Consider the following 17,668-nt stretch of genomic DNA (forward strand, 5'->3'; position numbering starts at 1 on the left):
GGGGGGGGGTAGAAATCGGTACGGTTTCGAAAAATCACGGAGTGCGAATAATGTAGCAATGACATTTCATGCACACATGTTTTTAGCAACCAAGGCATGCCACAAGTGTTTATAATTAGGACCATTAATATACCTCGTATTTGGAAGACAAGCATTGTAGCCATTTCCAGCAACAGCATAGAATGGAAGTCCCTTTTAATACAATAAAAGTTTAGTAATTACGATATGTTTTGCACACATGCATTTCACCTTCTTAGCTTTGAAACTTCCCATGGTAACCCATCCCGGCAGAGGAGTGCCACGAATATTTACACGGTGCATATATTACACCACCAATCTTGACTAGAAGCTTTCGTGAAGGCAGGATTTCACTCTTAGGTTTTCGGTAAAGTCACGTAGATACATTTCTAAATGTGGTTGAGTTTGATCTCAAAGCTTCCTTGGTCACATCTCTTCTTTCACCCAAGCCCTCTTTGAAGTATATCCCAACCCTCTCTCGCCGCCCCCCCCCCCCCTATACAATTGCCTTGTTAGAGGCATGTTTCTTTCACCCGAAGACGAATGCTTGTTGTTGCGATCGAAACATCGTGATCTATCATGTCTTTATTTTCCCATCTAAGTGACTTTACCGAAAGAAACTCTGTATATTAAACGCCGTTCGGTTTTGTTTTTAATGGGTCAGTCAACTTGCAACCATTATCTAGCCACACACGTGGTGTGAGATTCTGGTTAGTTAATCTGACCAGCCCCAACGTAGCGGGTCTCTTCTTACGATAGTCAATGCATCGGATTTGGTGACATGGGGCACTGCTATGTGCAGTTACTTATATTGAACATTTGGTATTTTACGAATAAATTGTAAGTGAAGCTAGTCTAAACAATACCGTACAAGGTCCCTAATTTTAGTGCAGTATTCGGTCTAGGGTTAGGTGACAAATTACAGTTATGCATTACCCTATACCAGAGGTGTGGACTCGAGTCATGAATTTGATGACTTGCGACTCGACTTGGACTTGCATAACAATGACTTTGTCCCACCTATGAGATGTGGACTCGAGTCATGTGACTTGGACTCGAGTCAGACTCGAGTCATGAATTTGATGACTTGCGACTCGACTTGGACTTGCATAACAATGACTTTGTCCCACCTCTGCCCTATACTGCATGGAAAGGATCATTGCATTATATAGTTATTATGGTAGCGTTTCAATTAGGTGCAGACCATTACAATGCCACAATTACATCACGAAGTACTGTACACCGTATAGTCAGTATTACGAAATTCTGGTACAATAACACCAGCGCCGATAACCATTATAATAACTCGTCATAATTCATTACAGCTCACGAATAAAACATCCGAGCAGGCTTAAATGCATGACCACAGCCGCAACGATTGTTACACCCTCAACCACATCGCAGTTACAGCAGTAATGGATCATCTAACATATTCATCACCACCATGCGCTGTTGTACATCTTGCATGTCAGCATTAAGTGTGCCGTAGTGTTCTAACACAATTGGTGCGATTGTATTACATGCAGGCACTGTACACAGCACACGTGGCGTTTCAAGGACACAAGCCACGTGCGTGTACAGTGCACTGTACACAACGCGGTATGTATCAAGAACACACCAATACTCAAACGTACATACAGAACACCCATTCAGTATACGCCTCAAAGGGTATATTCACAACTTAACTACACCAATCAGTACACGTACAAAGATGCAGTCATTCAAGCAAATACTCAAGGACAGACCTCATTCAGTGTACATCGGCACTTAATCCACTCTTTCAGTAAACACCCGGCAACTAAATCACCCTCACCACAGAACAAAGGTAAAGATCCCCCGTATAGCCTGCAACAAAGTGGCGGGGCAAGGGGCCGTTAGCGAGCAGAACCTATAAAGAGAGGCCCGGCAGCCATCAACTACGCCCGGACGTCTTTGTCTTCCCGGTGTTGAAGACAAAGGCGGCCGGTTTTTACCGTACAATAAACACAACAATACTACACAGCAAGAACAGAAGTTGAAGTCTCACGCACTCATGGCTGCGAAATTATAATTAACATTAATTTGACCCTTAGAATCCCACTACTACTGCGTGTCCACACACGTGGTTCACATTGGGGCAAAGCACTGCAGCTTGGGAGTTAGCGAGCACCTATTAAGGCGCGGCTGGGTAGAATAACAGCAACACCGCCTTTGTGTCTCCCAGGTGCCAATGTTTATTACACAACACCCTGGGCAGGTGATTGACAATTAAAGAAAGAGGCAGAGTTGATCTGGGGAGAGGGGGTTTGGGGTTAAATGACCGGTCCCCAGAGATATCTCGTCACTGCTGATCGTGGCCGAGACGATTTGAACGCGGGTGCGCTAACCACTGCGCCACCGCTCCCCACAGTGCGCCAACCACTGCGCCACCGCTCCCCACTACACTTTGATACGCCGACTATATATACTGTACTCAATTGTCAGTACACGAATGAACAGATTTTGTTACACATTCCAATGCAACGAACGCTAAACACGGCACATTATATAATACAAGTGTATACACAAACACGCGCGAACGAATGACAAGCAACTACAAAGACAAAGACTCCCCAGATAGCCTGTAACACTGTCGAGGCAAGTGCAGAGGGCACAGCATCGGCCGCCTTTGTGCGTGTAAACGAAGACGGGGAGACCCACTTGCCACACCAGGTCAATGATCTGGGAGGCAGTCAACCTACGAGGAGGGTTCCAAGAAGCGGTTCACGTGCTCGAACCGGTTAGTAGCGCAGTGCGCGGACCACTGCGCCACCGCTCCCCAGCACCACGTGGTTAACGCGAGCTACAAGGATGCACCATTCAATAGGATAGTACGACACGTGTACTTACACACAACATCGTAAGTCCACAGATTGTGGTCGTCCTTCACGCACTCCGACGAGCACGTTTGGTTACGTGCGGTGCGAAAGAAGTTCACACGTTCAACGCCACCGATTGAACACAACACGGCCCTTTAAACCCCACGCGGCCCCATACAAAGCACATGTTGGACTTGCAATTACAACCCTGCACGGATTTGGACACCAACACCATCACACCCCATCTCTCCACCTTACGCGTGTGCTTGGCCACCCTACCCTGAGACATGTACTGCACATACAAGTTTCTCGCCTCCCGACAGAATACCGCAGAGAACACTACCAACAAACACCAACCACCTACCTTCAAACCCCACAATTACCAGCAAATACCCCCCGCCAATACACCACCTACCTTTAAACCCCACACAATTACCAACAAATACCACCCCCCCCCCCATACACCACCCACCTTCAAACCCGACCTTAGGTCACTACCTACCCAGTCACCTTCATGCCGGTAGGCGCAGTTCCGCATCTGCGTGTCCAGCACCACAGTCACTACCCCAACACGCGTCTAGCCGCCTTCACTACCGACCTACCCTGCCATAGCAAGCCCAACACCACCAATGCTGCATCTGCCTACAAACAACGAAGACCAATACCCCCCCCCCCCCCATAGCCTGAACAGGCTGTAGGGGCACAAGTGCTGTTAGCGAGCAGCACGCCCGGCCGCCTTCGTCTCCCTAGGAGATGTACACACACGAAGTGGACACCAATTTGAGGCCGAGTCGACCTAGGGGAGAGGCCCAGAACCGGTTCCGATAATCGCCACTGCTGCCGGTGGTGGTCCCGCAGCGGGAATCAAACTCGGGTGGCCGGGCTCGGGGGGGGGGTCAGGGGTCAGCGTGCAACCCGCAACACACCACGGCTCCCCAGTAACACACACACCAGTGACCTACCAACACCGCACCCCCCGCACCAATAACCTACATACCACACACGCGACACGTACCCGTGACCTATCAACACCACACCCCCCTGCACACTAATCACCTACTAACACCACACACCCCCCACACCCACTGCCTACAAACACCGCACCCCCCTGCACCAGAGGTGTGGACTCGAGTCATGTGACTTGGACTCGAGTCAGACTCGAGTCATGAATTTGATGACTTGCGACTCGACTTGGACTTGCATAACAATGACTTTGTCCCACCTATGAGATGTGGACTCGAGTCATGTGACTTGGACTCGAGTCAGACTCGAGTCATGAATTTGATGACTTGCGACTCGACTTGGACTTGCATAACAATGACTTTGTCCCACCTATGAGATGTGGACTCGAGTCATGTGACTTGGACTCGAGTCAGACTCGAGTCATGAATTTGATGACTTGCGACTCGACTTGGACTTGCATAACAATGACTTTGTCCCACCTATGAGATGTGGACTCGAGTCATGTGACTTGGACTCGAGTCAGACTCGAGTCATGAATTTGATGACTTGCAACTCGACTTGGACTTGCATAACAATGACTTTGTCCCACCTCTGCCCTGCACACACCGCACCAATCACCTACCAACACCACACACACCAAGCGACACGTACCCATCACCTACTAACACCACACACCAATCCACTACAAACACCACACACATCCCCCACACCCACTACCTACAAACACACCCCCCCCGCACCAATCACCTACTAACACCACACCCCCACACCAATCACCTACTAACACACCCCCACACACGAGCGGGCTCACCCCGTGGTGTGTGTGTGTTGCGAGGCGCTCACCTGGCGCTGCGGCTGCCGAGGCGAGCAGCCCCGGCAAGGCCACGGCCATCATCATCATCAGCAGCAGCAGCCGCCGCCGCGGCTGGGACGAAGCCGTGAACACAACAACGACGGCGACACGGGCGGCAGTGACAGGAGAACATTGCCGGGCATCCCGAGTAGACGAAGCATGCTTCTCCATGTAGCGGGGAGAGATGGGGGGGGGTGTGAAAGGCTTCCGAAATCGGTATTAACAACAACAGCAGCAGCAGCAGGACCCCACAGCCGTACACCCGGCGTGGTCAACCCCCACGTGTTCCGGCCGGCAATGCTCGAGAGACCGCCGTGAAAAATCGCTCAAGCCGGAGGACGGAATCAATGAACCACGATGGATTTGATGACGATGGTGGTGGTGTTGTTGTTGTTGCTTCCAAGCCTTGCTACTAGAACACAAGCGGTGGGGGGCAAGTAGCGGCAGCGTGCTGCTGCTTTGCCGCCTGCTGCTGTCTTCTTCGTAGCAATGAGCTGCTCCGGCAGCCCTCGGGCTCTCTCCGGCTTGACGTCACGAGGGGGGTGTGTGCGGAACGCTGCCCTGCACGTGCTCATGGAGGTCGTATTTATACTCAGTGGGAGCCAATTAATCTACGAGCTTTCACTCGGTGTGTGTGTGTCTGTGTGTGTGTGTCTGTGTGTGTGTGTCAGGCACGCGCGTGTATGCCGTACAGCGTGACAGCCGTCCCACTCCAACACCCGGTGACTTTCATGATTGTGGATAATTGTGATCGTAACGTTTATCAGAGTGAACTCGAAGTTCGATAAGCGAAACCACACACCCACCCCCCCATCCCATCCACCCCCCTTCCCATCCCATCCACCCCCCCATCCCATCCGCCCCCCATCCCATCCACCCCCCATCCCATCCACCTCCCATCCACCCCCCCATCCCATCCGCCCCCCATCCCATTCGCCCCCCATCCCATCCGCCCCCCATCCCATCCACCCCCCATCCCATCCACCTCCCATCCACCCCCCCATCCCATCCGCCCCCCATCCCATTCGCCCCCCCATCCCATCCGCCCCCATCCCATCCACCCCCCCATCCCATCCGCCCACCATCCCATCCACCTCCCATCCACCCCCCCATCCCATCCGCCCCCCATCCCATCCGCCCCCCATCCCATCCACCCCCCATCCCATCCACCTCCCATCCACCCCCCCATCCCATCCGCCCCCCCATCCCATTCGCCCCCCATCCCATCCGCCCCCATCCCATCCACCCCCCCATCCCATCCGCCCCCCATCCCATCCACCCCCATCCCATCCACCTCCCATCCACCCCCCCATCCCATCCGCCCCCCCATCCCATCCGCCCCCCATCCCATCCACCCCCCCATCCCATCCGCCCCCCATCCCATCCACCCCCCCATCCCATCCACCCCCCATCCCATCCACCCCCCCATCCCATCCGCCCCCATCCCATCCGCCCCCCATCCCATCCACCCCCCATCCCATCCACCCCCCATCCCATCCACCTCCCATCCCATCCACCCCCCATCCCATCCACCCCCCATCCCATCCGCCCCCATCCCATCCACCCCCCATCCCATCCACCCCCCATCCCATCCACCTCCCATCCCATCCACCCCCCATCCCATCCGCCCCCCATCCCATCCGCCCCCCATCCCATCCACCCCCCATCCCATCCACCCCCCATCCCATCCACCCCCCCATCCGCCCCCATCCCATCCGCCCCCATCCCATCCGCCCCCCATCCCATCCACCCCCCATCCCATCCACCCCCCATCCCATCCACCCCCCATCCCATCCACCCCCCATCCCATCCACCCCCCCATCCCATCCACCCCCCATCCCATCCGCCCCCATCCCATCCACCCCCCATCCCATCCGCCCCCATCCCATCCGCCCCCCATCCCATCCGCCCCCCATCCCATCCACCCCCCATCCCATCCACCCCCCCATCCCATCCACCCCCCATCCCATCCGCCCCCATCCCATCCGCCCCCCATCCCATCCACCCCCCATCCCATCCACCCCCCATCCCATCCACCCCCCATCCCATCCACCTCCCATCCCATCCACCCCCCATCCCATCCACCCCCCATCCCATCCACCACCCATCCCATCCGCCCCCATCCCATCCGCCCCCCATCCCATCCACCCCCCATCCCATCCACCCCTCATCCCATCCACCCCCCATCCCATCCGCCCCCATCCCATCCGCCCCCCATCCCATCCGCCCCCCATCCCATCCACCCCCCATCCCATCCACCCCCCATCCCATCCACCCCCCATCCCATCCACCCCCCATCCCATCCACCCCCCCATCCCATCCGCCCCCATCCCATCCGCCCCCATCCCATCCGCCCCCCATCCCATCCACCCCCCATCCCATCCACCCCCCCATCCCATCCACCCCCCATCCCATCCACCCCCCATCCCATCCACCCCCCATCCCATCCACCCCCCCATCCCATCCGCCCCCATCCCATCCGCCCCCCATCCCATCCACCTCCCATCCACCCCCCCATCCCATCCACCCCCCCATCCCATCCACCCCCCCATCCCATCCGCCCCCCATCCCATCCACCCCCCCATCCCATCCGCCCCCCATCCCATCCGCCTCCCATCCCATCCGCCCCCCATCCCATCCGCCTCCCATCCCATCCACCCCCCCATCCCATCCGCCCCCCATCCCATCCACCTCCATCCCATCCACCCCCACCCAAGCGACGTGAGACCAGGCAGCACCACGTGTTCCAGGGCTCACCACGTGTCTGGGCGCCGCTCTTCATGCACGTGCCAAGCGTGTTGGTTGCCGCGCGCTTTCAAGCGAGCAATTAGCCAGACGTCACCAAAACATGCACAAACTCACTCGGGAGAGGCAGACTGGAGGCTCTCAGTGAGCCATCAGTGAGCCATCGACCGACGTTTGTAGCGGATAAGAAAATTAGAAACGTGTGATCCATTTAGAGATACTAAAATACACGGAGATAAATGTTTATACGGCAGTACAAAGTAATATATTGATTTGTTTCAAAGCCTCTAACACCGAAACACTTTGGGCCAACGTTAGACAAATGGTTCCAACCACATGGCAACGTTGGCTCAACGTTTTGTTTACTGGGATGTCTTTCACCGATCTCAATGCACCTTAAACGCATCTTTTAAAAATTATCTAATGACCTGTTTGAGACGAAATTAAGCGCGTACAATAATTGTAAATCAGTCGCGGGGAGGAGGGGGGGGGGGCTCTGTGAACCAATCACTATAATTGCAGGACTCGGAAGGCACCGTGAAAGCTCCTCCAACATTGCACACAATTAGCCCAAAGAGGCTCTTTAACGCGAATTAGTTCACACGCCTGATCAGCGCACGCGTTTCCAATTATATATCACGACGGATACAATTAAGTAGTACAGTGACACCGATTACATGATGTTATTGATCGTTACATATGAAGCCATTGGAGTAGTTGTAACGACTTCACTTGTAATATTAGCAATAACTAGATTTTTTGCCCAAGGACGGGTGTATATTGAAGTAAATTTGAAAAATTTAATAGAACAATTGTTCAGCTCATGCTTATTAATGATGGGAGGGGTTGCCCCATGTGGAGTGACGTCACCCGCTAACGGTTATTGGGGAGGGGTGCGGCATGTGGAGTGACGTCACCCCCTCATGGTTATTGGGGAGGGGTGCGGCATGCGGAGTGACGTCACCCGCTCATAATTATTAATGAGGGGGGGGGGGCTCATGTGGAGTGACGTCACGCGCGGGACACACATAATTGGCTCATTATATTAGAAATGTAATTTAAGATCCGTGTCAAGACGCTGCTCGATGGATACCTCCGCAACCGTGGCCCTGTTTGTCACGGAGATTGACAGTTACTGGAATGACTTACGGTACTTTAATGATAGCGTAACGTTTCAACTAAAATTGTAACGTCAAAACAATATTACCACGTCACTGTCATCATTTTAATAGAGTACAGTATAGCAGTCTTACTCGTAATGTTCCTTTACATTTTAGAACTTTTACTTATTCGTACGTCAAAGATCCTTGTTTCTTTTACGTGGAGGGATATATAATGGTACAGGTTTGCAGTATTAATTGTCTGCTTATTTAGCTTGTTACATTACGATAGATTTGATTTTGAATTTGTGGTCGGTTGGAGACATACAAAACAAATCGTACAAATTTGACAGCAACCCACTTACCGTAACATCTTAACACATTCGTCAATAACACGGTGACTTTGAAGGGAATATATATTAGGCGACGTTTCGGGAAATGACCCTTCATTTGTGTGCTAGAAACAATTAGTCTCTGATCTCCAGTTACCTGGGCGAAAAGTGGACTAAGTTTTGCCTAATCCCGGGCAGCTGACTTAAAACATTTTTAATAAACTAAAACTACGACGAAGGGCCATTCCCCGAAACGTCGCCTGCTGCAATGTTTTACTTTTGAGGCCAGTGGTATTGATAAATGTGTGGAGTTTTTATTAAACCTTGACTTAAAGCTTTCGTGACTGCAGGAATTCATATTCTTTGGGTTTTTTCGGTAAAGTCACGTAGATAGGTTCAAAGAAAACAACAAAAAACTACGACGTTTCGATCGCTTCCTGATGACGAACGCTTGTGTTGCGATCGAAACGTCGTAGTTTTTTTGTTATTTTCTTTGAACCTATCTACGTGACTTTACAGAAAGACCCAAATAAAAATTGTTTTTATTAATTGTGCTTGTACACCGTTTCCCCAATTTTCTAAGGTCTCTCGCGATATACAAGTTTTTATATAAACACTCAACCAATCAATTGTATTGTTCAGAAGCGATCTGGCCACAAAGTTAGCTTACTATGTGCAAATGTATATCGGTCAAATACTCGAAACGCGTGATGTTGTTTCCAAATATGGAGGGGAAAAAAACCGGAGGACCCAGATAAGAATCCACGCGACCACGAGGTGAACACGAAAACTCCAAATATACAGCAGCAGGCGTCAAGAGGTTCGAGGTGTCGGACCCACGACCTCCTGTATACCAGGTGAGGACGTTAACATCTCGCCACCACGGGATCACATCTGTTCGAGATGATTTCATTACTCAACGTTTTCGGCGGAAGCCCTTAGCTCTTTATAATTCAATTATAATTGGGTACTGCATTTCATATTTTTACACTTTTTTATGTGCTGCAATGTCATTGTAGAGTTTTTTTGTGCTCCATTTGAAGCTTTCGTGACTGCAGGAATCCATACTCTTTGGTTCTTTCGGTAAAGTCACGTAGGTAGAACAATTACATCTATTTTTATTTTATTTTTCTCCCTACGTGACTTTACCGAAAAATTAAACAAATTTTTATTTTATTTTTCTACCTACGTGATTTTACCGAAAGAACCAGAGTATAGTTTTTTGGGCTTGTTTTTATGGTTATGCCATTGTTTCCTTCCATCTTCATCATTATCACAGTCATAAACATGCGTTTTGGCGAGAGTATTTGGATTGTTTGTCTGCTATAAATGTCCACATGATAAGCCACTTCGTTGAGCTATCATTTGTGATAGCCAGGTTGCTTCTGAAAAAGAAGCGAATCGCTGTGGGCCTTACCTGGTGAAATAAAAAAAGTTGGCTTTTATATATTTTTGTGATTTGCTTACCTTTGCTATACTTTGCACTATTATCGTGTTTTTTGCATTGTTTGTTGTTGTAACTTTCTGACCCGCCCCTACTGAACATCTGTGAAAAAGAGTTGTAAATGTCATCAGATTTCTCCTGCAGTATAAATACACATTCTGATCTGATCCCGATTAAGAAGGACCACTGCGTCATCTCATGTTTTATATTTATATAGAGCGCCTTAGCTGAAGGCGCTTTACGTAGTTTAAAAAGCGGCAACAACAAAACTGTGATTTAGATCGCAGGGGATGTACAAGTGCCGAGGAATGAGTTACTGCAGCACAGTACACATGGGGGTTCACGAAAGGGCAGGGGAAGGACGGGACAGAGTGGAAGGACCAAGGGAAGAGGAACGGAATGTGCGACATCTTCGTGCTCCGGCTGACACCCGATAGTACGTCGTCACCGTGATGAACTTTGAAGAAGGGGGGAGAAATCCGCCGAGACGATTGGAACCCCGACTTTGCGAGGAGTGAGTGTCCCGTGTTGCTGTGTTGACGGAATCTGCGTTTGCCGTCGCTGCGAGCGACTTCGGAAAAACCGCAGCCAAGCCACAGACTCCGGCGTCTACAGGGAGACACGACGGTCGTTCATCGAGGCCGCCGACAGCACGGACAAGATGACGACTACGATGGTGGGAATACAAGGCCGTAGCCATGGAGTCAACATTGGGGGGACCAAATCTTCCAAGGGTCTGGGGGTCCACTCCCCCCAGAAAAAATAAATCTCAATTTGAAAACGAATTTCCTGCCTAAAATGTAAAAAAATTCACTAACACATAGGAAGGATTTTTATTTATTTATTTCTTACAATAATGTCTAATAGTGTATTGTATTATATTGCTCTGTTTTTTTATTTTTTTTACCTTTTCTTGTTTCATTGTATGTAATGGCAGAGATTAGGGATTAATAAATTACAACCATAACCACAATAATCTAAACAGAAATCTATGCATTGTTATATGAAGACAAGTCCAGATATTGTGGCCAAGGTTTAGCGAATTGTTGTTTTTATTTACATAGCATAGCAATTATTATTTTATAAATCTATTTTATAGCAATACATTGGGCGGGACATTTTGAGCATATTTGAATATTGGGGGGGGGGGGGGGGAATGTGTCCAATATATATTACAATATATTATAATTACAACCGCGTGGTGCCAGGATCAAGGGACGACCGGGTGACGTGACACTTGTGCCACGTGATTCCAAAGTTTCACGAAGCTCGCGCCGTCGCCCGGGAGCGGCTGCGCACAATCGAGACGGCGTCGAACCTCCGCCGATGGTCCGGCGATCGAATTTGAGGTCAGCCGCATTTCATTGGTTACCCGACACGTTGCAGACGCCATCGAGTCACCGTTTATCTTCAAGCAGTGCATCAAGCAGGACGTTCATGAGAACAATGAGCCCAAGTTCAAGGCGAACGGGGGGAAACTCCCTGGACGGGCCAACTGTGGCGATGGAGGTCCGCCTATGAAAGAAGCTGAAATTGGAGTTGGCCGTTTTCAGAAAGGATTGTTATTTTTTGTCCCTTGAGCCGAGCTCACGCACCTGATGGCGTGCTGCATCCACAACCGCACAGACGGCCTGACCTGAGTTTAAACAGGTCACAGCAGGAGGGTGCGCCAACCGGATTGGCGTGGGTAACGTTGGTACAGCGGAAACCAGACAATATGCCAAGGATGGGAAATCTGGCCCAGAGGGCCAACAACTGAAGCTACTGGCACAAGATGTCCTGCATCGATCGAGGGGCAACGATGCTATATGCGTGTCTTTGCCAGGCACAGATGTGGTTTTAGAAGTCTGCTACGCAGAGTTGTAGGGGAATTTAATCGGGAACTACCTCTGCTTCATTGACCTGGTCGAGTCCGATGAAAACACCAATGGGCCAGGGCTTTGGTTAGATTTCATGATTTCAGGGTTCCTGACCAAGGCATTGCACGTTTCTATATCTTATTGTGACGTTGTTTATCTTTGTGTATCAGGGACGTGCGGTCAGGGGAGGCAGAGCCTCACCTGCCATACTCCAATGAAAATAGCTGTTACGAAAGGTAAAAAATAATATATTAACATTTTCCCACTGATCTGTTATAAATGTCATTTCTGTACGATTCCAATCATTTTTATAGCCAAAATCGCCAAATTTGCAGAGCTTCGCTGCAAATACAGAAAGAGACGAGAGGTGAGGCAGCGACGAGCTCAGCCTCCCCTCTGATTGTGCAACTCCTCAGTAACTGGACGGAGTGCGGGCCATAACTGCGTGCCTGTTACTATCTCAGTATGTCACCAATGTAATGTTTGTAGACCCCTTCATTTCATGTCCGCGCCTTCCATACTCCAGGTAGCTTATTTCACGTATGTGTATAAAGACATTTAGGCTCGCTGGTCTCGTCATGAAACTGCAATGAAAAAGCGCCAGGGGAGGCAGCTATCACATCTGCCTCACTGAGGGGGACGTGTTAGACACGCCCCCCTCAGTGTGAATCTGGCTCTGACACGAGCCAGTGCCTCCCCTGGTGCTTTTTTTTTTAAACCAAATTTACGTTGTTAGCCCAAAATTCACCGTCACGGACGCGTGCATAATCAAATGACAATCACAAATAAATGTCACGTTATTGCATTGATGTCTGGTTTAATTAGTTCACAAAGCAAATTAAAAGCACACGTCATGTCAACTGGGGCCAGTCACATAACAAGTCAGAAACACGTCAAATATAATATAATTTTTTATTAAATGACTGGTGCCATACATCAAAGTATTGGAAAGTTACGCTACAGAGATATGGTAAATAGATAACATGGCTTGACTAAAGAATAGGATGAGCTACTGAACAGTTTAATGAGTTACCCAAACATCGTCCCCATTCATCCACAGTTGATCCCATTAACATCATCCAACTGTTCATTCTCACGAAACACACTGAACTAAAAAGGATCGAACGGACGGCTCTCAACTCAAACCTTACGTTCCTACAGCGACAAATGCTATACAGACCCAATTAAAGAAAACAAATATTCTTGCGTACCCTACTATATGGCTACAGCCTGGTACAGTCTTGATTGTTCAGCCTATTTATTTCGCTACTTCAACCCTCCTCTCAAGATTTCAACGTCCCGTGTGGCCAATGTAGCTATACGAGTCAAATCCATTGACATTCTATGCCGTACAAGCAGTTTTGCAGCAACGCATTAACATTTACGTTGCAGTTGTCTTTTTCCCATCGTCGTTGCACAAAAGTTGCTGCAGTAGAATCGCTCCAATGCAAACCCCCCCCCCACCCCTCTCTTTTGTGTACGATACCCAATGCCACGCATTTTAAATCAAGTCTACTATTCACGGCAGGACGTGTTTGTCTTCATGTACTCTAACCTGGTTGCAAAGGTTGCAGGATTAAACTAATGTCACTTTGGCGTGTCGAGTATGAGAAGGCTCAAGTCATGCTACAGTGCACATGGATCTACCACAGCATGGCTGGCTGACCAACACTTCTACCAAACTGCTGTCCCACAGTACCATGGTTTTATTCCATAAAGTCACACCGTGCATTGTATGCCCTCTGACCAGTTGCATAAAACGCCTAAAGTTGTTTTTGCCCTTTAAACTATATTGACAAACTGGGAACATTATACTTAAAGGTGTCTTATGCAACCAGCCCAAAAGAAAGCATATCAGCTATGCTTATATTGCCGCGGTGGATTAGAAAATGTGCTCCGAAGTTGGGCGTTGATACATGACGTGAAAAAGTGCCTCGTGTTGAAAGTTCGACTGCTGGTGGGATATCATCATACCGCAGCTTGCAGAGGTGCATCAATTGATTTTTGTCAAAGTCTGCAAAGAGTCAGCATGTACACGAAAAAGTTGTTGCAATGCCTTTCAAGTTCACTGGTAAAGAGGACGCATCCCAAATGCCAAGATCCGACCGAAGGGTAATTGTTGCTAGACTAGGCTGCTCATAACCAAAAAACAACAGCTATTTTTTTGGACACTCACTGTAACACATGCACACGAAAAAATGCAGCATTGAAAGCCACTCACTTTGGGCATAAAAAAAGCAAATTAGCAGAGGCGTGAAAATCGTATGTGTTCTAAAATGCACATTAATAGGCCTTCCACGCCATCCAGGAAAGTGGTACATTATCACAAAGTTTGCAAAGCCCGGGGGATGGTCACAATCCAACTGTCGGCCGATTTCAATCCTCCTCGGTGTCACCGCTTCCCTCCGAACGTTCCTGGACCAAAGGAGAGAAAAAAACATTTTCAAAGAAACGAATTTGTCGAGCATCACATTCATCAAGCCACATTTGCTGCAAGTGCATATTATTTTATGGGGATGCAAAGATTAGACAAAGGACAGCCTACGCAATTGCTTTTTTTTATGACGGCAGAATGACGATAACATTTGTACTTCAAAAACACACGCTATGAATGGTATCACTTTTACCTCTTCAGTGGGACATCAAAAAAATGTATTGCTCCATTGGTTTTTATGGACAGAAAATGACAAAACATGTGTTAATTTATTATCCTTACAAGGCTGTCATTTACACTATATGGAACATACCCCCCCCCCACTGTTAAACATTTTCAAATTCGTTTTTTATCCAGTCAGAATCAGAAGTTGATTTCCCGAGCAAAGCCCATTGATCTAAGAAGCTCTTTAAGGGCGACTTGCCCGGCAGACCACGGCGACAACAGCAGCAAAAGACCGCTGCGTCAAATTTAACTCCGAGAAAAATTATCTAACGGCAACACACATTTTATCGCATTGATAGAGGAGGGGGGGGGGGGAGAGTCTCTAATAAGCAGGGTCTGGGCGGCGCGGGCAGGGGTGGGGGAGACACGAGCTGGCTTTCATTATCAGGCAAACGAGTACCTTTGCTTGAAGCTTAATTTTTCAAATCGTCCATGTCATTGTTACAGGCGGGCGGCGTTAACGGAGTCGACGCTCGCCCAGGTTTCCCGGCGGGCGGCGCGTTGTGCGCGGCCCCCACCTGGTTGTCCTGAGACTCGTTGGACTCCTCGTCGCTGATCACGGGCTTGACCTTGGCGGGGCGGCTCGGCCGCTTGCGCGCTTTGCCCTTGTCGCGCCCGCGGTCCCGCCGTCCCAGCCGTATCTTCACCTTCACGCTGTGACCTGGGCGGTAGGCGGAGGTGTCGGAGGGTAGCTTTGCATCACAGTGCACTGATTTACTCGCGTTTGTGTACACGGGGACACAACGGAAATATCAAGTTTGCAATGAAGGAGTGGGGAACCTTTTTCTTACCTCGAGTCAAATGCCACCTTCAAAAAACCCATTCCTTTCATCAAGATGCTCCTTAGTCTTGCCATAATCTCATCTTTTTTTATGTCTAGCACCCGTTTCTATGTTCAACCATTTCCAGTCATTAATGTTAAGGCAATAATAATCTAAGTGCTTTTTAACATCACTACTTTTTCACGAAATGTTATTGGTATTTCAATCCAAGTTATCTTCATTAGAACTAGGTAATGGTCATGCTGTTATATGCAACGTAAGGATTCTGTTTTTGGTAAACTGTGTGCTATTCTTAGGTTTTTTCGGTAAAGTCACGTAGGTAGAAAATTTAAATTAATAAAAGTAAAATAAAAATCACGACGTTTCGGAAGCAACACAAGCCTCCGTCTTCAGGTGGAACCGTCACAGCACGATTGATGTTTCAAGTAAGATAATTAATTTTTATTTTACCTTTATTAATTAATTTTTTTTACCTATGTGACTTTACCGAAAAAAACCTAAGAATATGAATCCTTGCAGTCACGAAAGCTTCAAATCTAAAACTGTGTGCTGTATTTGACTATTTCCAGAAATATCCACGACAGATGCAGCACGTGAAAGCCTTCACCCGATATCGGATTCAATAATAGCTGTACTTAATCTTTGTATAGCTTTCAAGACGCAGATCTACCTTGAAACAGAGGACCTTGAGTCTCAAGAGGCCCTTCAACCTGGCTATAACGTTTAACACGACCACTTACGTTACTGTAGTCAACACAAGCCCCCTTGCACGAAGTGAATCATTACATCTGTATTGTATACACATGCTCTGTTGCGCGAAAAATCTTTATACTGGTAAGTCTTCATGTGTGCAGTGCTGTGTCAACCTCAAAAGGGTCTCCCCTGGTTGTCAATGAACAACAGTAAATACTGATAAACAACATATGTTAAACTACACAGATAAACTTTAAATGACGCTACACAGGACAATTGTCATGTTGATTTGTTTTGTTCGATTGTGTTCTTTATTGTGAATCAATACTGTGCATTCAGTAGAGGACAAAATGTGATCAATGATACAACACTGGTGTTGCTATTCTGTATAGGCTCATTATTTCCTTAAGCAGTAAACATAAATGATACACCGTCGAATTGCCATGCCAAGCTGAAGCTGCCGTAATTGTTACAGTGTCTGCTATAATGGTTATAGGCTGGTAAATATTTCTGTGCGAGGCTTACAGAATTACTTCTGAATATGCTGACATCTTCTTTGAGCACTGCGCTTGTGTGTCTAATGTGTTGTCCTTCCCCCGCACCTCCAATTAGCAGTTGACAACGTACAGTGCAAAAGAAGTTCAACATACATCCATACAATCCCGTTGTATGGATGGGTACGGCATCAGCCCTTATGATCAGTATTCACGTCTAGCATGCAGGCTTCCTTAATTGGGGGGGCTTCAGCCTTATTTCCTGTGCTGGCCAGTTGGGAGCTAACGACGACGCTGACATGCACACAACTTGACCTCACCACATCCCGTGTACATTTCGACATTGCGGCGAGCTCTGTCACAGCGATGAGTGGTACACGTGCAATGTGCTCCAAACACAGCTAACATCGGTGGCAAGTTGTGCCTAAACCTGTTCTGGACCGCCCCTAGGTTAACTCGGCCTTAAATAAATGTATGTTCTAGTGTGCAAACAATACAAACATCGACAATGGGGAGCTGACAGCAGCTGGGCATGGTGCTAACTGCCCAACATCCTAGAATGCAGGGTGAGTCGTAATAATAGGTGCATGCCAACAGGGCTTGCTTTCACGGTCCAAGGTGGAAATAGGGGGTGTTTGTCTTTGTGTTTCACTCGCTACTAACGATGGTTCTCATTCCCCCCCCCCACCCCCCGGATAACGCGTGAGCTGTGTCGCAACTGACTTTCATTGTCGGAGTCACCCTCATCCTCCTCGCCGCTGTCGCTCTCCTCCTCGCTCTCCTCTTCCTTCTCGCGCTCGCTTCGGAACACTCCCTGCAGGACCTTGGAGTCCTCGTAGATCTGGATGGGGGTCAGAGAAAGAGACGTGACGTCACGTAAGTATGTATG

General features: G+C 48.9%; 2 protein-coding genes across 8 annotated transcripts in view; both read right to left on the reverse strand.

Annotated features, from left to right (window-relative positions):
• Window positions 1–5,239, reverse strand: part of LOC144733346 (low-density lipoprotein receptor-like) — a 42,971-nt gene extending 37,732 nt beyond the window's left edge. For both annotated transcript variants that reach the window (XM_078615198.1, XM_078615199.1), the window contains exon 1: window positions 4,662–5,239. In XM_078615198.1, the coding sequence (XP_078471324.1) occupies window positions 4,662–4,842 (181 nt within the window). In that variant the 5' untranslated portion in view covers window positions 4,843–5,239. The remainder of the gene's footprint in view (window positions 1–4,661) is intronic.
• Window positions 5,240–13,049: 7,810 nt separating this feature from the next.
• The window catches only part of LOC144733347 (SWI/SNF-related matrix-associated actin-dependent regulator of chromatin subfamily A member 2-like), a 59,982-nt gene continuing 55,363 nt past the window's right edge, over window positions 13,050–17,668 (reverse strand). For 5 of the 6 annotated variants that reach the window (XM_078615202.1, XM_078615200.1, XM_078615205.1 and 2 more), the window contains 3 exons: window positions 17,503–17,620; window positions 15,211–15,471; window positions 13,050–14,566 (listed from right to left, as the gene is read on the reverse strand). In XM_078615202.1, the coding sequence (XP_078471328.1) occupies window positions 15,224–15,471; window positions 17,503–17,620 (366 nt within the window). In that variant the 3' untranslated portion in view covers window positions 13,050–14,566; window positions 15,211–15,223. The remainder of the gene's footprint in view (window positions 14,567–15,210; window positions 15,472–17,502; window positions 17,621–17,668) is intronic. The other variant, XM_078615201.1, reaches the window with a different exon arrangement.

Source organism: Lampetra planeri, chromosome 46 (genome assembly GCF_965212315.1).
Source record: "Lampetra planeri chromosome 46, kcLamPlan1.2.h2, whole genome shotgun sequence".
In the NCBI taxonomy this organism is placed as follows: Eukaryota; Metazoa; Chordata; class Hyperoartia; order Petromyzontiformes; family Petromyzontidae; genus Lampetra; species Lampetra planeri.